A 23533-nucleotide genomic window follows, 5' to 3' on the forward strand; every position below is an offset into this window, starting at 1 on the left:
GCATGGTGATGAGCTGTAACAGAGCTGCCATAGAGGAGGAGCATGGTGATGAGCTGTAACAGAGCTGACATGAGGAGGAGCATGGTGATGAGCTGTAACAGAGCTGACATGAGGAGGAGCATGGTGATGAGCTGTAACAGAGCTGCCATAGAGGAGGAGCATGGTGATGAGCTGTAACAGAGCTGCCATAGAGGAGGAGCATGGTGATGAGCTGTAACAGAGCTGCCATAGAGGAGGAGCATGGTGATGAGCTGTAACAGAGCTGCCATAGAGGAGGAGCATGGTGATGAGCTGTAACAGAGCTGCCATAGAGGAGGAGCATGGTGATGAGCTGTAACAGAGCTGACATGAGGAGGAGCATGGTGATGAGCTGTAACAGAGCTGCCATAGAGGAGGAGCATGGTGATGAGCTGTAACAGAGCTGCCATAGAGGAGGAGCATGGTGATGAGCTGTAACAGAGCTGCCATAGAGGAGGAGCATGGTGATGAGCTGTAACAGAGCTGCCATAGAGGAGGAGCATGGTGATGAGCTGTAACAGAGCTGCCATAGAGGAGGAGCATGGTGATGAGCTGTAACAGAGCTGCCATAGAGGAGGAGCATGGTGATGAGCTGTAACAGAGCTGCCATAGAGGAGGAGCATGGTGATGAGCTGTAACAGAGCTGCAATAGAGGAGGAGCATGGTGATGAGCTGTAACAGAGCTGCAATAGAGGAGGAGCATGGTGATGAGCTGTAACAGAGCTGCAATAGAGGAGGAGCATGGTGATGAGCTGTAACAGAGCTGCCATAGAGGAGGAGCATGGTGATGAGCTGTAACAGAGCTGCAATAGAGGAGGAGCATGGTGATGAGCTGTAACAGAGCTGCCATAGAGGAGGAGCATGGTGATGAGCTGTAACAGAGCTGCAATAGAGGAGGAGCATGGTGATGAGCTGTAACAGAGCTGCAATAGAGGAGGAGCATGGTGATGAGCTGTAACAGAGCTGCCATAGAGGAGGAGCATGGTGATGAGCTGTAACAGAGCTGCCATAGAGGAGGAGCATGGTGATGAGCTGTAACAGAGCTGCCATAGAGGAGGAGCATGGTGATGAGCTGTAACAGAGCTGCCATAGAGGAGGAGCATGGTGATGAGCAGTAACAGAGCTGACATGAGGAGGAGCATGGTGATGAGCTGTAACAGAGCTGCCATAGAGGAGGAGCATGGTGATGAGCAGTAACAGAGCTGCCATAGAGGAGGAGCATGGTGATGAGCAGTAACAGAGCTGCCATAGAGGAGGAGCATGGTGATGAGCTGTAACAGAGGAGGAGCATGGTGATGAGCTGTAGCAGAGCTGCCATAGAGGAGGAGCATGGTGATGAGCTGTAACAGAGGAGGAGCATGGTGATGAGCTGTAACAGAGCTGCAATAGAGGAGGAGCATGGTGATGAGCTGTAACAGAGCTGACATGAGGAGGAGCATGGTGATGAGCTGTAACAGAGCTGACATGAGGAGGAGCATGGTGATGAGCTGTAACAGAGCTGACATGAGGAGGAGCATGGTGATGAGCTGTAACAGAGCTGCCATAGAGGAGGAGCATGGTGATGAGCTGTAACAGAGCTGACATGAGGAGGAGCATGGTGATGAGCTGTAACAGAGCTGACATGAGGAGGAGCATGGTGATGAGCTGTAACAGAGCTGACATGAGGAGGAGCATGGTGATGAGCTGTAACAGAGCTGCCATGAGGAGAGCAAAGTCCTGTTAGTAACTACATTTTTCCCCCTTAGTCTCTGCTGGGTTCATTAGGATTGTTGGAATGTTTCAGCATAGATTTATAATATTATTAGGTAGGTTAAGGAGATGACATAAGTGCTGTAGGTCTGCTGTGAAATAACTCAAATCCAACATGAGAACCATCATTCTCCAGTTGAGTCTATTCATCTGGTGAAAAACGCAGATAATCAGAAAGAATAGTGTCCCACATCTTTACTCGTTCACTACTTTGTTCCCTTGTTTCTGTCACACTGATATACGGCACCAGTTCTACAAGACTGCCTTGGAAATAGACAAGAGCATACTTGTACAGTACAAGATTTGATTGCCGATGCCTCGAAGAAAAATGTACGCGGTAAACACAAGTCCGCCATTTTCTCTGCCGTGAGGTTTCAATGCATTGTTGTCTTTCACCAAATTCACTTTGAACTTTGCATTGTGCTGCGAGTAATTTGCGACACATAGGGGTAGCCCCTTTGCTTTCCTTTTCTTTTATCAAAATGAAAACAGACATCACCATAAACTCCCCTTAATCAGATGGGCCTGTGGTTTTGGCTCTGCCTGAAAGGGCTTGGCAGTAAATTGGACGTTGGATTTCTTTCCCCGGAGAAGAAAAAGAACTGGGTAAGAGGGGGGGCTAGTTTCTCAGAAGAACTCGTCTGGAAAAGCCTTTTGTGGGACTTGGCAAGAGAACGGCAGGCTTTACTCATGCTTATGAGGCACCCCTGTCTCACTACTCTAACCCTAGAATGAATTGTGTGTGTGTGTGTGTGTGTGTGTGTGTGTGTGTGTGTGTGTGTGTGTGTGTGTGTGTGTGTGTGTGTGTGTGTGTGTGTGTGTGTGTGTGTGTGTGTGTGTGTGTGTGTGTGTGTGTGTGTGTGTGTGAGTTAGGCATTCCAGGTCTGTTACAGTTCACTCACTATGATAGCAGTGATCTTCTGAAGCCAGACAGACAGGAACCCATTTGCCGTTAATTAGCTTAGCCTCGACTTGCTGAGCTCACTAAGTTATTTATATATATATAAAATCCTCAATGGTGTGTGTAGTGTACCCTCTGTCCTGTGTGTACTATGGGTAGTCATGTATGTTACCATAGCCATGCAGCCAGTGAGCATAGAAATGAAATGAGTAGAGTGTGTTTAAGGTCAGAACATACCCCCGACGTGTGTGTGTGACTGTAGCAGGCCTGGTTGCTATGGTTTAGTGTGGTACTGTGATATAGTAATCCATCTCTGTTCTCCCAGCCCCCTCTCTGGGCCTCCCTCCATCATTAATAATTTACCAGTCAAAGTGAGCTGCCAGACTTTCTATCAGACACACACTTCCCTTCCCCTGCTGCATGCGCTCCCCTTCTCCCCTCCCTTTGGCCCTCACAGACCGAATGACTGACTTCAAGCCACAAATATGTCACCAGCTAGCAGGCAGGAGCATTTCCTTTTGAAAAGCCGTTTCATGTGGTCCAGACGTATTTAACTAGTATCAGCTTTCTACTTCACTATCTTATCTACTCCCTTTTTGTAGTTAACTGATAAGATAATCCATTTCTTTTCGAGTCCCTTTATGAACTATAATCTGCCCTCTCTGTTTGTATTATTCTAAGACCATTGTGTTACGTGGCTTGGACTTCTGCCGTCCCGTGAACTGATTGTGATACTGCTACCTTAATCCCAGAGTGCTTTGGGGTAGATAGTTATCCTTTACAAAGAGAGCACCAATGAAAGAAAACTCTCACATAGTGCTACGCAGGATGCTTTCTATGGGTTTGTGGGTACGTTGCCAGAAAGCTTTGATAACCCCTTCATTGCTCATGTGACTTTTTTTTAGGGTGCTGAGTCACAACTGTCCTTCATCTGAACTAAAGGGGAAGGTGTGAAATCACAGCCGTCATTTAAATGTTGATCAAGTCTGCTGACACCAGTCTTCTCTCTCTGTCTCTCCAGGTTTCCACCTCAGTGGCACGGTCATGGAGCCCGCCTCCCAGTCGGAGCCTGAGGTCACCCACAAGGTGGCCATCAGCTTCGACCGCTGCAAGATCACCTCGGTCACCTGCGGCTGCGGCAACCGCGACATCTTCTACTGCGCCCACGTGGTGGCGCTGTCCCTGTACCGCATCAGGAAGCCGGAGCAGGTCAAGCTGCGGCTGCCCATCTCAGAGACCCTGTTCCAGATGAACAGAGACCAGCTACAGAAGCTGGTGCAGTACCTCATCACAGCCCACCACACAGAGGTGCTGCCCACCGCCCAGAAACTGGCCGACGAGATCCTCTCATCCAACTCTGAGATCAACCAGGTCCACGGTAAGAAAGACACATGTTGTTGGACATAACATAAGGTCCCTCTGTTCACGTTTTGGTGATGAGTTTGTTCACATTTAGCACCGGTGTGTAGACCTATAGAACGCCAGGGTCTCAGAGCCGTTAGGACCTACAAGTCACAAGATGGCCACATATTGTGCTTCACACAGAGCCTCTGCCAATCCCTTACACTCCTTAGTTTCTACTTCAATCATCCTCTGGTGGGCTTGAACAGCAAGGTGGGCCCAGTCTACCAAAAGCAGCAGTGAGGACTCCTAGGCTTCAAACAGCCTGTATGATGTCTGATTCTCCCAGCCTGCTGGTGCTTTGCATTTCTGAAAGTCTGAAAAATAGTAAAATGAAGAAAGTCAGTCAGACCCCGAGCCAACGTTCTAACGTTGCAAACTACTTTAGCCTGGCATGACCCCCTGTTATCCTTCTAGTCTGGAAAACAGAGGACCTCTGCAGTCTGCCATCTCTCCACATCACTCTCTAAATATTTACCCACCCCAGCCTCTTAACAAAGAAGTCCATCTCCCAGTTTCCAGGTTGTTTGCTGTGGGGAGTCAGTGCTATGAGTTGGGGCTTTGATTGTGGAATGTGAACGTTTGGATGCAACAGTGCCTTGGCAGGACTTCAGTTGGTAGTTCTAGGCAGATCAAATGGGTGTTGGGGTTACCTATATGACGCCACCACACCTAGGGTTCACCCTCTGTTCCTGTTCTTTAGGTGTTTGCTTAATTAGAAAAATGTTTAACAAAATCCTGGTTTGATGTCTTATGAGGTTAGTTTTGAGGCGGGATTGATATAAGGCATGTTTTTGGAGCCTAGCTTCTGGTTATGTGTTTAATTAGTCTTTGGTCTGAGATTGCCTTTCTGTGTGTCTTCCCAGGGGCCCCGGACCCCACGGCAGGGGCCAGCATCGATGACGACAACTGCTGGCACCTGGACGAGGAGCAGGTCAGGGAGCAGGTCAAACTGTTCCTGTCCCAGGGAGGGTACTACGGCTCTGGGAAGCAGCTCAACTCCATGTTTGCCAAGGTACGGCTGTCTATCTCTGTCTGAACATTCAGTATCAAAATCAATCCCGGATGGGGCCTCCCGAAGTGGTCTGAGGCACTGCATCGCAGTGCTGGCTGTGCCACTAGAGATTCTGGGTATGAGTCCAGGCTCTGTCGCAGCCGGCCGCGACTGGGAGAACCATGGGGCGGCGCACATTTGGCCCAGCATCGTCCAGGTTAGGGGAGGGTTTCGCCGGCAGGGATGTCCTTGTCCCATCGCGCACTAGTGACTCCTGTGGTGGGCCAGGCGCAGTGCACGCTGACACGGTTGCCAGGTATACTACGTTTCCTCCGACACATTGGTGCTACTGGCTTCCGGGTTAAGCGGGCATTGAGTCAAGAAGCAATGTGACTTGGCTGGGTTGTGTTTCAGAGGCCCGCACGGCTCTCGACCTTTGCCTCCGTACGGGAGTTGCAGCAATGAGACAAGACTCTAACTACCAATTGGATACCACTAAATTGGGGAGAAGGTACAAGAAACAAACATATCACTGTATATTACTGTCAATGGATGTTTTCTGTAGGTGCGGGAGATGCTGCGGATGCGTGACTCTAACGGTGCCAGGATGTTGACCCTAATCACTGAACAGTTCATGGCCGACCCTCGCCTCGCTCTGTGGCGGCAGCAGGGGACAGGCATGACGGACAAGTGCCGGCAGCTATGGGACGAATTGGGTAAGACCCTCTCACTTTCTTAAATGTACAGTGTAGAGGTCCAATTCACATAGAACACAGTTCTAGATGATTATGAGTGGCTATTAGCCCCTATGTTCTGCATTATAATGCATTGCAGAAGGCTATACATACATGCATACATAATGCATTATGAAGAGTGTATTCATAGAAATGGTAACTGACCAACTGTCTTATTGCTGCTTGGATATTATTGATTTGCTTCCATTTTAAAACCTTGTCCAAAGCACTGTGGGTACTGGCAGGTCCTGAAACACAGCTGGAAAACCTTGTCCAAAGCACTGTGGGTACTGGCAGGTCCTGAAACACAGCTGGAAAACCTTGTCCAAAGCACTGTGGGTACTGGCAGGTCCTGAAACACAGCTGGAAAACCTTGTCCAAAGCACTGTGGGTACTGGCAGGTCCTGAAACACAGCTGGAAAACCTTGTCCAAAGCACTGTGGGTACTGGCAGGTCCTGAAACACAGCTGGAAAACCTTGTCCAAAGCACTGTGGGTACTGGCAGGTCCTGAAACACAGCTGGAAAACCTTGTCCAAAGCACTGTGGGTACTGGCAGGTCCTGAAACACAGCTGGAAAACCTTGTCCAAAGCACTGTGGGTACTGGCAGGTCCTGAAACACAGCTGGAAAACCTTGTCCAAAGCACTGTGGGTACTGGCAGGTCCTGAAACACAGCTGGAAAACCTTGTCCAAAGCACTGTGGGTACTGGCAGGTCCTGAAACACAGCTGGAAAACCTTGCTACTCAAAGAGCAATTCCAAACGGAATGTGGCCTCACCACTTCGATCAGCACAGCTGTGTAACTATTACCTAACTGTAAAGCCACCATGGTACATGTGATGTGAGGTATCTTTCTCGTGTGTGTGTGTGTGTGTGTGTGTGTGTGTGTGTGTGCACTGCGACCTGCGACCTGCCTGTTAAATCCCCACGCGTGTGGCCATATCAGTGGGTCAGTCGGTGGCTGTGCAGCAGTACATACATCATGGCCAAGCACTCCCCTCGATTGGGATTGCATGAAAAAGGGCTGGGATCAATGGGGTTTTCAGCCTCCCTGGTATTGATCAGGGCATTTTAAAGGGGTCGATGACTGCAAACTACACATCCTGAGGAAGTTCATTGGAGAACAGTAGAGCAGAGAGAAGTTTGCTGTGCCCCTCCGCATGATAAACCCCAGCTCAGGGGTTATGTTTAGTTACCGGGGAGCGACAGGACAGGGCTCTCTGATTGGCTAGGGCTGCCACAGGCTGTCAGCATGATCACCAAAGTGCCCAATCAAAGGTGGTGGTGGTGTTGGAGGGTTTAAAGCGACCGTGCTGCACTAATGGCTGTCAGTGTGATCAGGACTGAGCACCCTAACAAAGTGCTCTGAAACCAGGGTTTAAAAGGAAGCAAACAGAAGGGGGCCAATTCTGGTCATGTATTACCTGGTGATGGGGGTAGTGAAAGGAATTGAACTAGTTTACCCCTCACATTCCTGAGGCTATACTAAATACCTGTCACATGTCCAAATATACCCTGGTCCTTTTGTAACCCAGGAGGACTGGGCTGGATTAAACATGCTTTCTGTATTGTATAGTTCCTCGACTCCTCCCTCCTCCATACCCAAATATACATTAACATAGGATAATTAACTGCTGTTATGGCTCCTTCTCCAGAGCCAAGTGGTCAAACAATGGTTATTGACATTTTCCCCCTGACTTGTGTCCTTTCCCAGGTGCCCTGTGGGTGTGCATCGTGCTGAACCCGCACTGTAAGAGCGAGGAGAAGAGCGGCTGGCTGAAGCAGCTGAAGAAGTGGGGCGACATGGACATCTGTCCCCTGGAGGACGGCAACTACGGCAGTGAGTTGCCCAACATTACCAACGCTCTACCACAGAGCAACCTCGCCCAGGGTCAGTCGCAGTCTGGAGCAGTAACACACACGGGTATACCTACACATAGAGTACTCACACTGGGCCTGTACACTTCCACTTGAGTTACAGCTACATCCCTTCCCTGTCCCAAACCATGGTTCTGATGCACTGTTTTTGTTGTCTTCAGATTTGGTTGTCTCTAGTAAAAGTAGTTCAACTCAATATCACTAATAAAAGGTATTTTTTTGCACTGTGCTCTGTCCCCCTCCCTGTGTGTCCCCCTCCAGACTCCCTGGCCCGGCCCAGACGGACCGTGTTCACGCGGGCCATGGAGGCCTGTGATCTCCACTGGCAGGACAGCCACCTGCAGAGGATCATCAGCTGTGACTACTACATGTCCCCAGCCTACCAGAGAGAGGGAGAGAGTCTGCTTTTCAACCCCCAGGGCCTGCCTCTATGGCTAGGTGAGAACTACACAACCAGATTCAATCTGGTCTGCACAGTACACAGTCTTAGCACTAGATGTTATATCAATTCCAGATGCTATTGGAAGGCCCTCTCAGTATATGTTTTTAAACCATATACACAGACACACGCCCATACAATCTCGCGCACACACACACAAACAGGCCCAGCTCTCGGCAGTTTAAGCTCTGTGCCATGATAGTGATCCGTTTGTTCAGTGCCAGTTCTTGGGTTTGGGGCTCAAATGTTAGTCTCTGAACACCACCACTGTTTAGTGGTCTAAGCCTCCTGTAAATCCACTTCCACTGAATCCTGTAGCTGGAGTAAGCAAGTTCTGGGGGAAGATTTGTCCTCATTATGCAACGTAAGCCTGGGTATCAGAGTCGTGGGTTTCTTTCTGCTGAGGCTGCATCCTGCCGGTCAGCCTGCCGGGACATTGTTTTGTGCTCAGCCCGTGTCATGTGATTTGTGCCGTAGATCACGTCCCCACGGCATGCGCGCGGGTCGATGCCCTGCGTTCCCATGGTTACCCCCGCGAGGCACTGCGGTTGGGCGTGGCCATCATCAACACCCTCCGGCTGCAGCAGCACCGCCAGCTGGACATCTACAAGCACCAAAAGAAAGGTAGCGCCCCCTGTCTGCCTGGAAACAGTTCACTGTTCTCATTAGGTGAGCCTCTGGGCCATACGTAACAGAATTAAGGCATTTTATAATACAATGTGCAGTATGTTGGTGTCATCTTGTTGTGTAGCCTATTATTGGGGCCCTGCATTTTTATATGGTTAGGAAAATATCCTGGCCCTACATAACCTGAACACTGTTCTACTTTTGTTCATGTGATAAGATGTATAGTATGATGCTGTCTGATCTTGTTCCTGTGTGTGTCAGAGCTGCTCCAGAAGGGGATGACCAGCACTACTAACCTGGAGGGCTGGGTGGGACACCCCCTGGATCCCATCGGCTGTCTGTTCACCACCCTCACTGAGACCTGCCGGGTAGAGGACGACAACGCAATGGACACTGGAGGTACGCATCTGGCCAGGCCCGGGCCTACCCAGGCAACGTTTACATTCCACTTCAATCGAACTGGTCAACATGGTGTCAGTCCAGCAACCACAACTGATCACCCATACAGTACAGTCCCATACAATTTGGCCAAGGCAACCAGCAACCATTTCACTCAACTTAAACCAAACTGGTCAAAATGTTTTATTTTGTCCCAAAACGAATTAATTGCAAAGTCACCCATTCAGTCCAGTCCTGGTCTGTCACCCTCCTCATGGTCCTCTTGTAAGCAGCCCTGAGATGAATGGCTGTGCTGCAGAAAGGTCATCCAGCCTACACAGTGGTGGAAAATGGATCAAGTCCAACAACATTTGCATTCCATACATTCTTTAGCCCAGCCAAACAGAGAGCAGGGATTTGATATGGCCTATTGTGACAAACCTACAGGGAGGCATTGTGTGCCGGAACAATCCTGGCGAGTGGTATGGTGATTTGGGTGGGCAGAGGGTGAGAGTGTGTTAGAGAGAGTGTGTTAGAGAGAGTGTGTTAGAGAGAGTGTGTTAGAGAGAGTGTGTTAGAGAGAGTGTGTTAGAGAGAGTGTGTTAGAGAGAGTGTGTTAGAGAGAGTGTGTTAGAGAGAGTGTGTTAGAGAGAGTGTGTTAGAGAGAGTGTGTTAGAGAGAGTGTGTTAGAGAGAGTGTGTTAGAGAGAGTGTGTTAGAGAGAGTGTGTTAGAGAGAGTGTGTGTGTGTGTGTGTGTGTGTGTGTTAGAGAGAGTGTGTGTGTGTGTGTGTGTGTTAGAGAGTGTGTGTTAGAGAGACCAAGAGAGGGAGCGAGGAAGTGTGTGGCTTATGGCTTATAGGGCCGTCATCATCACAGTCCTTTGTTTGGTTCTGGTGAGTAGCTGTAAACATCTGGTATGGAGGCCGGACTTAACTTGAATTCTGACCAATCAGGGAGCAGCTGTCCACAGTCTTTACACATCAGCAGAGCCTGAGCCATAACAGTGGAGGGAGGGAAACATGGAGGCTAACTACGGTGGTTGCCGTATGAGAACAAACTCAGGTCGCCCGGGATTCCACATGGTTAATTCCACCTTGGCACTGACCTCACACAACACATGCCAAAAAACCTAGAAGCCCAAGGCTTACGTCCACTCATATCAAACCTCCTTCGCATCTAGTTAGCAACTCCTATGGACAAAGAAGTTCTATAGCATCTATCCAGTGTTGTCTAAAACGTGTTTGTATATTTTTTGAAGTAGAGGGGTACAGTACATAGAGGGGTACAGTACATAGAGGGGTACAGTGTAAATGGGTCAGACCTACATGTAATATGAGAGGTCAAATATTTCCAGAGGCATGACAACCAAAGCGGCGTGTTATTGAAAAGCTCCTGGACGCTCCATTGGTGACTAGAGGTTGTTTTGATCCAGAGGCATGAAGGGAAAATCACTGATATCCTCTCCCCTCCCCCTGTAATAAACAGGATTGTTGTAGGGGGGAGGGATAATTTGCCAGGGGGATTTAAGCGTAAGCCGGCCGTGGGTTGGATCTTAGTTCCTGTCAGCAGATGTTAGTGTTTTTCTGGGACCTCAGGGACACCTCTGGTGCTGCCTGGCATCCACAGCTGCCTGGGGGGGAGAAGTGGAGCTAGGGAGAGGTTCCTGTAGATGTGGCCACGATCTGCTCCTCGTTGCGACACACCTTGTCCTGGGCATAGAGGCCTTCAGGCATCACACGCTGCTGCCCTAGAGAGAGGTTCCTGTAGATGTGGAGCTAGAGAGAGGTTCCTGTAGATGTGGAGCTAGAGAGAGGTTCCTGTAGATGTGGAGCTAGAGAGAGGTTCCTGTAGATGTGGAGCTAGAGAGAGGTTCCTGTAGATGTGGAGCTAGAGAGAGGTTCCTGTAGATGTGGAGCTAGAGAGAGGTTCCTGTAGATGTGGAGCTAGAGAGAGGTTCCTGTAGATGTGGAGCTAGAGAGAGGTTCCTGTAGATGTGGAGCTAGAGAGAGGTTCCTGTAGATGTGGAGCTAGAGAGAGGTTCCTGTCTGTGGCAGCTGCTTTCCACACCCAGCACCTTTCAGGCAAAAAAAACAAAACTGAAACCAGACAGCCGTTTTGGATTAGTGTTAGCAATGTCTCATAACCCTGCTAGATCATTGTTGCAATTGACAATTGGTTCTAATTGACCTAAAAGTTTGAATAAAGGTTTAGTAGAATGATGTCTCACTTCCATGACCATCCGTATAAACTAAAAACCTCTCTTTTGTCTCTTCAGACTCTGGAGAGCCCAAGCCGCCTGTGTACCATCATGTGCCCGTGTGGGGTTGCCCGGATGGCGGGGAGTCCTACCTGGCACTGGCCCTGGAGGTGGCGCTGATGGGCATGGGGCAGCAGCGTGTGATGCCTGAAGGTCTCTATGCCCAGGACAAGGTGTGTCGGAACGAGGAGCAGATTGTGGCCAAGCTGCAGGAGATGGAGCTGGATGATCTGCTGGTCCAGACGCTGAGGAAACAGGCTATCCTCCTACTAGAAGGTATGAAGGCTATTTGTATTATATTATTGTCCTCTACTCGTCTCATTTCATTGTCTATCTTCTCTGTTGCCTTCAATCTCCCTCACTCTTTGTCTCACTTATCCTCCCTCGCGGTCTCACTTATGCTCCCTCGCGGTCTCACTTATCCTCCCTCGCGGTCTCACTTATCCTCCCTCGCGGTCTCACTTATCCTCCCTCGCGGTCTCACTTATCCTCCCTCGCGGTCTCACTTATCCTCCCTCGCGGCCTCACTTATCCTCCCTCGCGGTCTCACTTATCCTCCCTCGCGGTCTCACGTATCCTCCCTCGCGGTCTCACGTATCCTCCCTCGCGGTCTCACTTATCCTCCCTCGCGGTCTCACTTATCCTCCCTCGCGGACTCACTTATCCTCCCTCGCGGTCTCACTTATCCTCCCTCGCGGTCTCACTTATCCTCCCTCGCGGTCTCACTTATCCTCCCTCGCGGTCTCACTTATCCTCCCTCGCGGTCTCACTTATCCTCCCTCGCGGTCTCACTTATCCTCCCTCGCGGTCTCACTTATCCTCCCTCGCGGTCTCACTTATCCTCCCTCGCGGTCTCACTTATCCTCCCTCGCGGTCTCACTTATCCTCCCTCGCGGTCTCACTTATCCTCCCTCGGTCTCACTTATCCTCCCTCGCTGTCCCGTTCTATTCTTTCAACCTCCATATCTCTCTATCTGCCCTGCTTGCTGCTCTCACTGTATTTCTTCCTTCCTCTCTCTCTCTCCTTCCGCCTCTCCCTCCCTGCCTCTATCTCATGTCACCCTTTCTCTTTAGCTGTCCCATCCCTCTCTCCCACCCTGCCTCTATCTCATGTCACCCTTTCTCTTTAGTTGTCCCATCCCTCTCTCCCACCTCGTTCCCCTCCACTGGTCCTGCCTCGCAACACCCAGCTGAAAATGGATCTCAACCCTGGCCTTTTAACACGGTCTAACCCCCTTTCTCCTGCTTCCCCAGGCTAGCTATGCTATAGCCCTCCCCCATCTGGGGCTTTAGGGAATGTTAGCGGTGTAATCCTAGAGCAGACATCTGTCGCTGCTAGGGAGGAGAGATTTGGTTAATACCCAATGGGCAGTGAGTGTATGGTTTGCTGTCTGCTCTGTCGCCCCCATCAGGTTGGGAGAGGTATAACTTAATATTGCTTTTATTCACTGCTCTACTTTGAGCCATTAGCTGTTTATACTGGTATACTTTGAATATTCATCAAAAAACTGAGCCAAATCATAAGTGTGTGTGGCTGGACTCCAAGATATGAATGACGGTGACAATTCTGATGTACTTGTGTTCAGGGGGTCCGTTCAGTGGCCTGGGTGAAGTCATCCACAGGGAAAGCGTTCCCATGCACACCTTTGCCAAGTACCTGTTCTCAGCCCTGCTTCCCCACGACACAGACCTGGCCTACAAACTAGCACTGCGGGCCATGAGGTAAGATCCCCCAACCTACATTCATATCCAACCCTATTCAGGCTCATTGCTCTGTTTCAAGCACCTGTATGTGTCTCTGGCATTCAAAACCATTTAGCTATTACAAAAAGAACACACCATTTTACTATTAACACTTAGAAACGTATCATGTTTTATTGTCAACATAATGTGATCCGTCTATCTGGCTGCGTCACAGTGTCAGAGTCCTAGACATTCAAACCAGTAGATAAATGATAGCGCTGACGTCATCCACATGAACTCCTGAGGAAAACTCCAGAGGGTGCCTGAAGTCAGAAGGATTTGAATTTGACCGTAACTAGGAAAGAGTCATTGTCGACGTGGTCGTTTTAATCCTGCCGGAGTCGACCGGGAGTCTCCTCGTAGCCTGCCTGGCCCGTGATTGGTCTGTGTCACAGCACGTGGTCCTGTGTGACGACAAATGTAGTAGTCAGAGAGGATAACTATTTAATGAAATATCTCCATTTGTAGCAACTTCACCGTGGGCATCAAACTTCATAATATATTTTAGAGCCCAAAACTGCCGTCAAAATGATTTTATTTGGGCCGTTCTGGCGATCATCATTTATATAGGCTTTTTATGGCAGACCAGGGCTTTTGGCACTGCTAGGTTGCTATGCATTAGCCGACCAGCCGAGCTCATGACTTCACACACCAGACCGGACACTGGGGGCTCCCTCCCTCTACTTGTATCTATATATTGAGAGGCTGGATGATGAATCCCTATGACTGAATAATCCCCATCTGTACTGCGGTATGATTATCCTGCTGAGATTCCTTAGGGTCCTGGCTAATACACAATCCATAACGGGGCTTAGGGCTGCACACAAGCACACAGGTGTAAGCTCGGATGTACACACATTCGTGCATATGTAGATGATGGGGGGGGGGGACCCTCTAATGCAGCTATACAGACTGGTGTGTGTTTCAGAGACCTCTAATGCAGCTATACAGACTGGTGTGTGTTTCAGAGACCTCTAATGCAGCTATACAGACTGGTGTGTGTTTCAGAGACCTCTAATGCAGCTATACAGATTGGTGTGTGTTTCAGAGACCTCTAATGCAGCTATACAGACTGGTGTGTGTTTCAGAGACCTCTAATGCAGCTATACAGATTGGTGTGTGTTTCAGAGACCTCTAATGCAGCTATACAGACTGGTGTGTGTTTCAGAGACCTCTAATGCAGCTATACAGACTGGTGTGTGTTTCAGAGACCTCTAATGCAGCTATACAGACTGGTGTGTGTTTCAGAGACCTCTAATGTAGCTATACAGATTGGTGTGTGTTTCAGAGACCTCTAATGCAGCTGTACAGATTGGTGTGTGTTTCAGAGACCTCTAATGCAGCTATACAGACTTGAGATGGGACCAGGCAGTGTAATAATGCTGTAGGCTTGGAAACCTTTTTTACAGTTAAATTTTGAATAGGAAACTTTTTCTTTATCATAATAACTCATCTCATCACTCTCTGTCTCTCTGTGTGTGTCCTCTAGGCTCCCTGTGTTAGAGTCGACTGGTCCTTCGGGAGACTTGGGTCACCCCCACCATGGCATCAGCATGGTGCCCAGCCGCTACCCGCGTTGGTTCACCCTGGGCCACCTGGAGTCTCAGCAGTGTGAGCTAGCCTCCACCATGCTCACCGCAGCCAAAGGTCAGCTCAGCTCTAGTTACAACAATGCGCACACACACACCCAAAACATTTAACCACGCCACTACCAGATAAACACTCCCAAGGACTTGTCCACCACTACAGAACACCACAGTACACATACAAACTGTTGGATGACACATGTTGTTTTTCAATCTAATACTCTTGTTGTTTGTACCTCCAGGAGATATGTTGAGATTGCGGACGGTGCTGGAGGCCATCCAGAAGAACATCCACTCCTCCTCCCTCATCTTCAAACTGGCCCAGGATGCTTTCAAGATCGCCACTCCGGCTGACAACCCCCCAGACATCACCCTGCTCAATGTAGCTCTGGAGCTGGGCCTGCAGGTACTGATGGCTAGATGGATAGTAAGCAGTGTGTGACATTGAAGAAATGTGCTGGTGGGTGTTGAATTACTGTGCATACTGCCTTGTCTGATGTGTTTCAACATGTCTCTCTCTCTGCAGGTAATGAGGATGACTCTGTCTACTCTGAACTGGAGACGCAGGGAGATGGTGCGCTGGCTGGTCACCTGTGCCACAGAGGTGGGTCTGCGTGCGCTGGTGAGCATCCTCCAGAGCTGGTACACCCTGTTCACCCCCACCGAGGCCACCAGCATCGTCGCAGCCACCGTCATGTCCCACAACACCATCCTGCGCCTCAGCCTGGACTACCCCCAGAGAGAGGAGTTGGCTAGCTGCGCCCGGACACTGGCCCTGCAGTGTGCCATGAAAGACCCCCAGAACTGCGCCCTCTCTGCCCTCACGCTCTGCGAGAAGGACCACATCGCCTTCGAGACGGCCTACCAGATCGTCATCGACGCAGCATCAACAGGCATGACGTACTCTCAGCTGTTCACCATCGCCCGCTACATGGAGCACCGCGGCTACCCGCTTCGAGCCTTCAAGCTGGCCTCGCTGGCCATGACCCACCTCAACCTGGCCTACAACCAGGACACCCACCCAGCCATCAACGACGTGCTCTGGGCCTGCGCCCTGTCCCACTCGCTGGGCAAGAACGAGCTGGCCGCCATCATCCCCCTGGTGGTGAAGAGCGTGCACTGCGCCACCGTGCTCTCGGACATCCTGCGTCGCTGCACCATGACGGCCCCGGGCCTGGCCGGTATCCCCGGGCGACGGAACTCTGGGAAGCTCATGTCCACGGACAAGGCTCCGCTCCGGCAGCTGCTGGACGCTACTATCAGCGCCTACATCAACACAACCCACTCCCGGCTCACTCACATCAGCCCCAGACACTACGGAGAGTTCATAGAGTTCCTCAGTAAGGCCAGAGAGACCTTCCTACTGGCCCAGGACGGACACATCCAGTTTGCCCAGTTTATAGACAACCTCAAACAGATCTACAAGGGCAAGAAGAAACTCATGATGTTGGTACGGGAACGCTTCGGCTGACCCCTGGGGTTCCCCCAACAGGACAGGCAATATGGGGAGCTCCTTTTATTTCCATTTAATCATTTATTTAAGTTTTCATTTCCATTTCTTTTGTCATTTACGTGTCAAATACTATATTTGTCTGGGGGGGGTTGTCAGTACTGTCTTCTTCTTGTGAGCGACAACCAATGTTTGTTCGCAATGTTACTCTGCTTGGTAAAGACTGCAGAGGGGGGGGGGGTCTGAATACAAAAACGTTTGAAAAAGATTATGATAATGATGAAAAAACATTGAGGTGGCAAATCATGAAAAACCAAATGATGTATAGGGTATTTTGAGCCAGGGAATGATGTCTGCTGTGGTGAGATACGAGTGGTTTTTGAAGGAAAGAAAACCTGTCATTCCAAAAACACTGACGCACATAGTGTTGACTTACTGTTATACCTCGATCGTATTCCAAGGGTCAGCTTTAAACTTTTTCCTGTTAAAAGGCCTCGTTTCAAGGCATTATGTGTGGAGGAGGTGGAATGCTGAACTTGGATCTGTCAGGTCCAGGAGCCAAGCCTAAATATGCCAGACTCATCAGGTACATACAGAGTCCTCCTCACATATCTCTCACATATTCTCTACCACCTTCCCTGAGTGTAGCCTGATCCATTTGTCTGGTATCTCCTATTTCTAGTGAAGGTACCTTTCAAAAAGAGACCGATGTACAGAGAGAGAGCGACAGGTTGCGGCAGATTGGTATTTGGATTCGATCACGGAAAGATGGATTGACTGGCCTGAGAGTGATACTGCCACTGTGGGTTTGGGTCTGTGAGGAGTGGCTTGTGTTGTCAGAGTTTGGGTTTATAACATGTGGAAATACCATTGCTGAAAAACATCTTGTATCTTTCAAAGCAAAACGTGTATGAACGTGTACTTTTTGACAACATGCCTTGGTGTAGCCGGTTGGGGTTAGTATTCCACATACAAGCCTAACTATAACTATCAACCTCTCAGACCCTGTAGGGAAAGTTTTATATTAGCCATAGTATTATTGTTCTACAAGCACTTCACAAATGTCATGTACTCTCGGCACCATTCTGTCTGCTTGAGCAATTATTTATCGATCGTTAGAATCATCTGTGTGTGAATGAGTACTAGGAATACAAACAGCATAACTATATATAACATGCAAAAATAGGAATATTAGACGCAAACATTTGAGGATAAATGTTGAGGCTATGAAAAGAAGTTCCGTGTCAGCTTCCACATTCCAGGTGACCTAGGGCCACAGAAGTCCACCGTCTGTCTGACGTAGTAGTGCAGTAAAGAAACGACGACATAAAAGAGAAAAGAGATGCTCAACTCAGTTCTCAGGGAATCACTTAAAGAAACAAAAACAACAACAAAAAGTAGTAGCATAAAGCATTTAATTGTAAATATGAAAGTGTCAATTAAGAAAATTGTAAAGTTATAATTATTTATGATAACTGTATGTTTTAGTTTTTTGTGGGATACTTGAATGTGTTGTGGGCTGGGAATGTGAGGGCAGTTAGATGAAAATACCTTTCTCAGGTGCTCCTGTGTACATTTCTCTGAATTGAGTCGTTTTATTTTTTTTATTTGTATGTTTTGTTTAGTTTTTGCAGTGTTTTCTAAGAGGAAGCATGTTATTTTCGAAATTAGAAAAGCAGGCATACCATTATGAACAGAAAGCAACCTGACTATGCAGAAACCACTTGGTGGTTTGGTCCCCTTCTCTGGAGTCACCCAGACGAATGTCTGAGGGGGGCTCGCCACTATCCTAAAGAGAACAGACGAGGCAAGACACGGCATGTTTGTATTTGTAAGTAGCCTGCACATGCTGCAAATTGGGACGGACGTTGCCTTTGACCAATTTAATGTACAATTTCTCTCTTTGGACTTAAGCCTTTAGTGTCTTCTCAAAGAACCCGTGTCAGCGCTTGACATGGTAACGAGAGTTTAAGGAGAACAATGGTCCAAAAGAAATGAAAATAAAAACCCTGCATGCCCCACGCAAAATAAGGAACTGGCAGAGAATATGAGTGGGGAGTCTATTTTAACAACCCCTATCGTCCTCCCTTGTATTTCTTCATGCTTTTAAGCCTATTCAGTTCACTTCACCTGAACGACCATGGCCATGCTCTTAACCATTCTCTACAACCCCTACAGAGCAGTTGAGTTATTCTGCTCCTTCCTTCCATCCATCGCTGGTCTTTATTCCTTCTCTTTTAAAAAGATTATGTTAACTTCCTCCCAAACGTTAGTCACAGGATTCAGTAAGACTGCAGCACTGCCTGTACCAGTGCCATATGCACCACGACATAACACCTGCTTTCCAAACCAACCTACGGCAGCCTCCTCTGTTTTGTCATTCACTTAGCTGCCACAAATATTAACCACTACTTGAATCTGAGATTTGTGAGTTACAACGAGTGGACAAAACAAGATTGCAGTTTAATGTAAACCTGCCTGTTATATACACACACGTCAAACAACAAGCATTTTCTGTCGCTGAAGTAGTTGGTTCTACGGCATTGCAAAAAAATGGGGGGGAAACTCCTCTGGCTTTTAATTTCTCTCTCCCATACTCTGTGTCTGTGTTAACTGTACCAGTGTTTTGACCTGTCACTAGAATTTACAAGGAAGTAATAATAATCACTGGTAGATTGTTCACTAGTTCATCTACAGTTTGATTCTTTTTTTATTTAAGGGAAAGTGTTTGTTGCCTCTTTGTGCTACTGATTTATAAAAAAAATAAAAAAAGGTATCCAGTATTTGTTGCCACAGAAGTATAGTTTATCAACAGTTTGTTTGTGCAACCTCTTGAGCTAATGTCTATAAAACAATTTATTACTATTTATGTAACGCTACTACCATTTTATATCATTTGTGTTGGAATCTCAGTGCTTTTCTATGAATAAAGTGTGAAACACGTATATTGACTCCTGCTACTTTCTAAAAACTGTCTTCTCTCACTTTAGGTGCCACTCTATTCCTGTCGGTGTAGTTGTGATTTCTCCTCTAATAAGACTCTATCTCATCTATCTCATTGCAATTCTCATTCATTAGGGCATTCATGGAGCTAAACCTGTGAATCAGGTCATAAAGAATCCTAACTGTGTGTGAGAGGCAGGCAGCACGTCTCCAGCCCAGATTGATTGCCTCTCTAAATGAGCTTATTAATTATCGCAGCAGACAGCTCACAACTGTCCGATTCTCATTCTGTTCTTAATATAACACCACCTCAATTTGTTCTGTTACCTCCTACACATGGGATTGGACTGACAGTGAATGCTATGAATCGGTTTTGGGATTCAGTGGTGACCAAAAACCGGAATATACGTTGGCTGATATTGAATGTGCTGCACGTGCATGTTGACTGACAGGTTGGTTTAGCTCGAATTTTATCCTGGGTTAAAGGTAGGGGTGTTTTTTTTGCTGCTGCTGTACGAGCCAATCTGTTACAACTGTAAACACCATGAAAACCAAATGTCAGAGTGATTGGTACGCTGGGTGGTGATGCTGTCAACAAGCCCAATACTCTTCGGACCTGCTTGTACAAACTACACGGCTTCTCCCCTGGCCTATCCATGGGGGAGTGCTTCACAGATGGGCTCTGTCATTGTGTTTTGGACAGGGAGCACAGAGTTTGCCTGCTGAAATATGGATGGCGGCTGGGCCCGCCCCCCTGCTCCACTGGGGAGTGTTTGTGCTCCTGTAGAGGGGGGTGATTTAGCTGAAGTGACATGTAGGGAAGAGACAGACGAGTAATTGGCTCCCCCACCTTGCTGTGTGGTTCCTGTGTCGGCTGCTGAGGCTGTCAGCTGGGGGAAAGAGTGGAGAGAACAGGCATCGATGTGAGACGAATGCTGGGATGCACCAGATTGCTTATGTGGTCCTGAAGGCAGGTGCTTTGTTCGAACACTAGGGTTGCGCTGTATGTTTATTAGTAGACAATTGGTCAGTCGAACCCCAGCAAGGACCAACAGGTGGAGGAAATTCCTCCGGTGGCCAAGTCCACCTCCAAATTGGCACAAACTCATGCTCCGAGAGCACTCTGTGTCTGTCTACGAACTGTTTGGCAGGTGAGTCTTAAGTTCTCTCTCTCTCTTGGATGGTAGGTTGTGCTGTCAGCATTAAACATCTCGTTCTTCAGGGAGCTGATTTGGAGAGCTTTGTCCAGCCGCTCTGGCTTTCTAACATCCCTCAGTAATTGGGGTGTGTGAGAGGCTGGGTGGGGTGAAGGAGGGATCAGGGAGGAAGGCGCTTGGGGGAGAGCTAATGAAAATGAGTAACTGCAGTGGCCTTATGGTTCTATCCATTCCAAATTATTCTTTCTTTGGATCATTTTGGATTGGATTGAATCCTTTATTAAGAAATGCTTGGGTGTGGGGACTGGGGAGATGAATGACTGTGGTCTTAGCTGTGGAACAATAGAGATGATGGTGATGGATGAGTCAAGGCTGGACCACAGGGAGTTAGGCTCCCTCTGATAGTATCTGTGTCATCCAGCTCCACCATCATTTGGCTCCATGTTAACTAGTGATAAGGTGACAGGAACAAACGGCACATTACTCTCTGACCAAGTTGGGGACTGACAAGCATATTTCTTTCAACGCCCACTTTGTGTAATGGCACAACTCATACAGTGTGAATATATTACAAAGATTAAGGTTTACAAGGGACAGTGACCTTAACACAATGACATGTCAGTGGCTTTCTAAAGCACAGGTCACAAGATGGAATCCACACAAAGGCTGCGTACTGACAGTGCCAATATCACATTCCCACAAAATATTGTCTTCACTTTTTCCATAGCGGCTACAGTATGAAACATTGGAGCCAGCCAGCGACTCCTCACTGAGAAGTCTGATGTGGGCTTCTCCATTGGCCTATGTTAATATTTCAAATCAATCACAGTCTACGGCAGCCCATACGATAAAGCACTGATGGTGCCAGTCCCTGACAAATGATGTACAGCCTGCTGTCTCCAGGAGCAGATTGGATTTTCAGGCCTGCTGATTTGCTGAGAGATTGTGCCTGAGACCCCCACAATCCATCCCCTTGGTCCTCTTTGTAAGGAGGCCTTGAGTTTTTTTTTAAGCACCAGATTCATTGTTGCATTTAAAAAATAATGCCTGAAAAGCCCATGACGTAACGCATGCACATGGGGAGAAACAAGAAAACATAACCTTGCTCTACTTGGTCCTTAAACAGCGAAGTGTAAAATGATAGCACTGATAAGCAAATTTAAAAAAAAAATTATGCTGATTTTTTTTCTTCTCACAGCGGCTGACAGGGAACAGCACCTCACAACACAAAGTCGGGCTAATCCTGCATTGTCACAACAACTTGCCGTTTGGGTCCAGCTGAAAAGGAGTGTGCCACCGCCGCGGCTTGAGGGTCAGACATCAAGCCAATCAGGAGACTCCTAGGCAGAGCTACTTCCTCTATCAATGTTTCACACAGCAAATCAAGGAGCATCCGTAAAGGACAACTAACCAAAACGTGATGCATTTTTGTGGAATCCTATGCCCACAATTCCAACAACAAAAACAACTGGATTTGTACCACTCTACTTATCTCTAGTGCTTAGCTTCCTTTCAGAGAAAAACACCCATTGGGATTAACTGTCTTTATTCCTCGTGTAAATATCAGTCTGTAATGATAATCATTTCCTTTTAAACCAAAATAAGTAATAAAATGAAGCCATTTTTTATATGCATGTTCAAAATGGAAACAAATGAAGTCTGGATAGATTTGTTCTGGAAATGGTTTGAACAAAATCATGTAGAGTGTGCCAACCATACCCATCCCCGACTCCCAGCCCCTCACTACATCCCCGACTCCCAGCCCCTCACTACATCCCCGACTCCCAGCCCCTCACTACATCCCCGACTCCCAGCCCCTCACTACAGTCGTGGTTTTGAGAATGACACAAATATACATTTTCACAAAGTCTGCTGCCTCAGTGTCTTCAGATATTTTTGTCAGATGTTACTATGGAATAGTGAAGTATAATTACAAGCATTTCACAAGTGTCAAAAGATTTGGACAATTACATGAAGTTAATGCAAAGAGTCAATATTTGCCGTGTTGACCCTTCTTTTTCAAGACCTCTGCAATCCGTCCTGGCATGCTGTCAATTAACTTCTGGGCCACATCCTGACTAATGGAAGTCCATTCTTGCATAATCAATGCCTGGAGTTTGTCAGAATTTGTGGGTTTTTGTTTGTCCACCCGCCTCTTGAGGATTGACCACAAGTTATCAATGGGATTAAGGTCTGGGGAGTTTCCTGGCCATGGACCCAAAATATCGATGTTTTGTTCTCCAAGCCACTTGGTTATCACTTTTGCCTTAAGGCAAGGTGCTCCATTATGCTGGAAACAGCATTGTTCGTCACCAAACTGTTCCTGGATGGTTGGGAGAAGTTGCTCTCGGAGGATGTGTTGGTACCATCCTTTATTCATGGCTGTGTTCTTAGGCAAAATTGTGAGTGAGCCCACTCCCTTGGCTGAGAAGCAACCCCACACATGAATGGTCTCAGGATGCTTTACTGTTGGCATGACACAGGACTGATGGTAGCACTCACCTTGTCTTCTCTGGACAAGATTTTTTCCGGATGCCCCAAACAATCGGGAAAGGGGATTCAAAAAAAATTACTTTACCCGAGTCCTCAGCAGTCCAATCCCTGTACCTTTTGCAGAATATCAGTCTGTCCCTGATGTTTTTCCTGGAGAGATGTGGCTTCTTTGCTGCCCTTCTTGACACCAGGCCATCCTCCAAAAGTCTTCGCCTCACACCTGCCTGCTGCCATTCCTGAGCAAGCTCTGTACTGGTGGTGCTCCGATCCCGCAGCTGAATCAACTTTAGGAGGCGGTCCTGGCGCTTGCGGGACTTTCTTGGGTGCCCCGAAGCCTTCTTCACAACAATTGAACCGCTCTCCTTGAGGTTCTTGATGATCCGATAAATGGTTGATTTAGGTGCAATCTTACTGGCAGCAATATCCTTGCCTGTGAAGCCCTTTTTGTGCAAAGCAATGATGACGGCACATGTTTCCTTGCAGGTAACCATGGTTGACAGAGGAAGAACAATGATTCCAAGCACCACCCTCCTTTTGAAGCTTCCAGTCTGTTATTTGAACTCAATCAGCATGACAGAGTGATCTCCAGCCTTGTCCTCATCAACATTCACACCTGTGTTAATGAGAAAATCACTGACATGTCAGCTGGTATTTTTGTGGCAGGGCTGAAATGCAGTGGAAATGTTTTTTTGAGGATTCAGTTCATTTGCATGGCAAAGAGGGACTTGCAATTCATCTGATCATTCTTCATAACATTCTGGAGTATATGCAAATTGCCATCATAC

At 48.0% G+C, this 23533-nt stretch overlaps 1 protein-coding gene across 5 annotated transcripts in view; it reads left to right on the forward strand.

Annotated features, from left to right (window-relative positions):
* zswim5 (zinc finger, SWIM-type containing 5) overlaps window positions 1–19098 on the forward strand; it is a 64439-nt gene extending 45341 nt beyond the window's left edge. Inside the window, exons 2-13 of one of the 5 annotated variants that reach the window (XM_042328780.1) lie at window positions 3690–4046; window positions 4936–5084; window positions 5629–5779; window positions 7512–7721; window positions 7937–8113; window positions 8592–8783; window positions 9003–9140; window positions 11395–11652; window positions 12963–13098; window positions 14609–14766; window positions 14948–15111; window positions 15232–19098. In XM_042328780.1, the coding sequence (XP_042184714.1) occupies window positions 3690–4046; window positions 4936–5084; window positions 5629–5779; window positions 7512–7721; window positions 7937–8113; window positions 8592–8783; window positions 9003–9140; window positions 11395–11652; window positions 12963–13098; window positions 14609–14766; window positions 14948–15111; window positions 15232–16176 (3035 nt within the window). In that variant the 3' untranslated portion in view covers window positions 16177–19098. The remainder of the gene's footprint in view (window positions 1–3689; window positions 4047–4935; window positions 5085–5628; window positions 5780–7511; window positions 7722–7936; window positions 8114–8591; window positions 8784–9002; window positions 9141–11394; window positions 11653–12962; window positions 13099–14608; window positions 14767–14947; window positions 15112–15231) is intronic. The other 4 variants (XM_042328783.1, XM_042328781.1, XM_024435629.2 and 1 more) reach the window with 4 other exon arrangements.
* The last annotated feature ends 4435 nt before the right edge of the window (window positions 19099–23533 follow it).

The sequence above is a fragment of the Oncorhynchus tshawytscha genome, linkage group LG10, assembly GCF_018296145.1.
Source record: "Oncorhynchus tshawytscha isolate Ot180627B linkage group LG10, Otsh_v2.0, whole genome shotgun sequence".
Taxonomy (NCBI): Eukaryota; Metazoa; Chordata; class Actinopteri; order Salmoniformes; family Salmonidae; genus Oncorhynchus; species Oncorhynchus tshawytscha.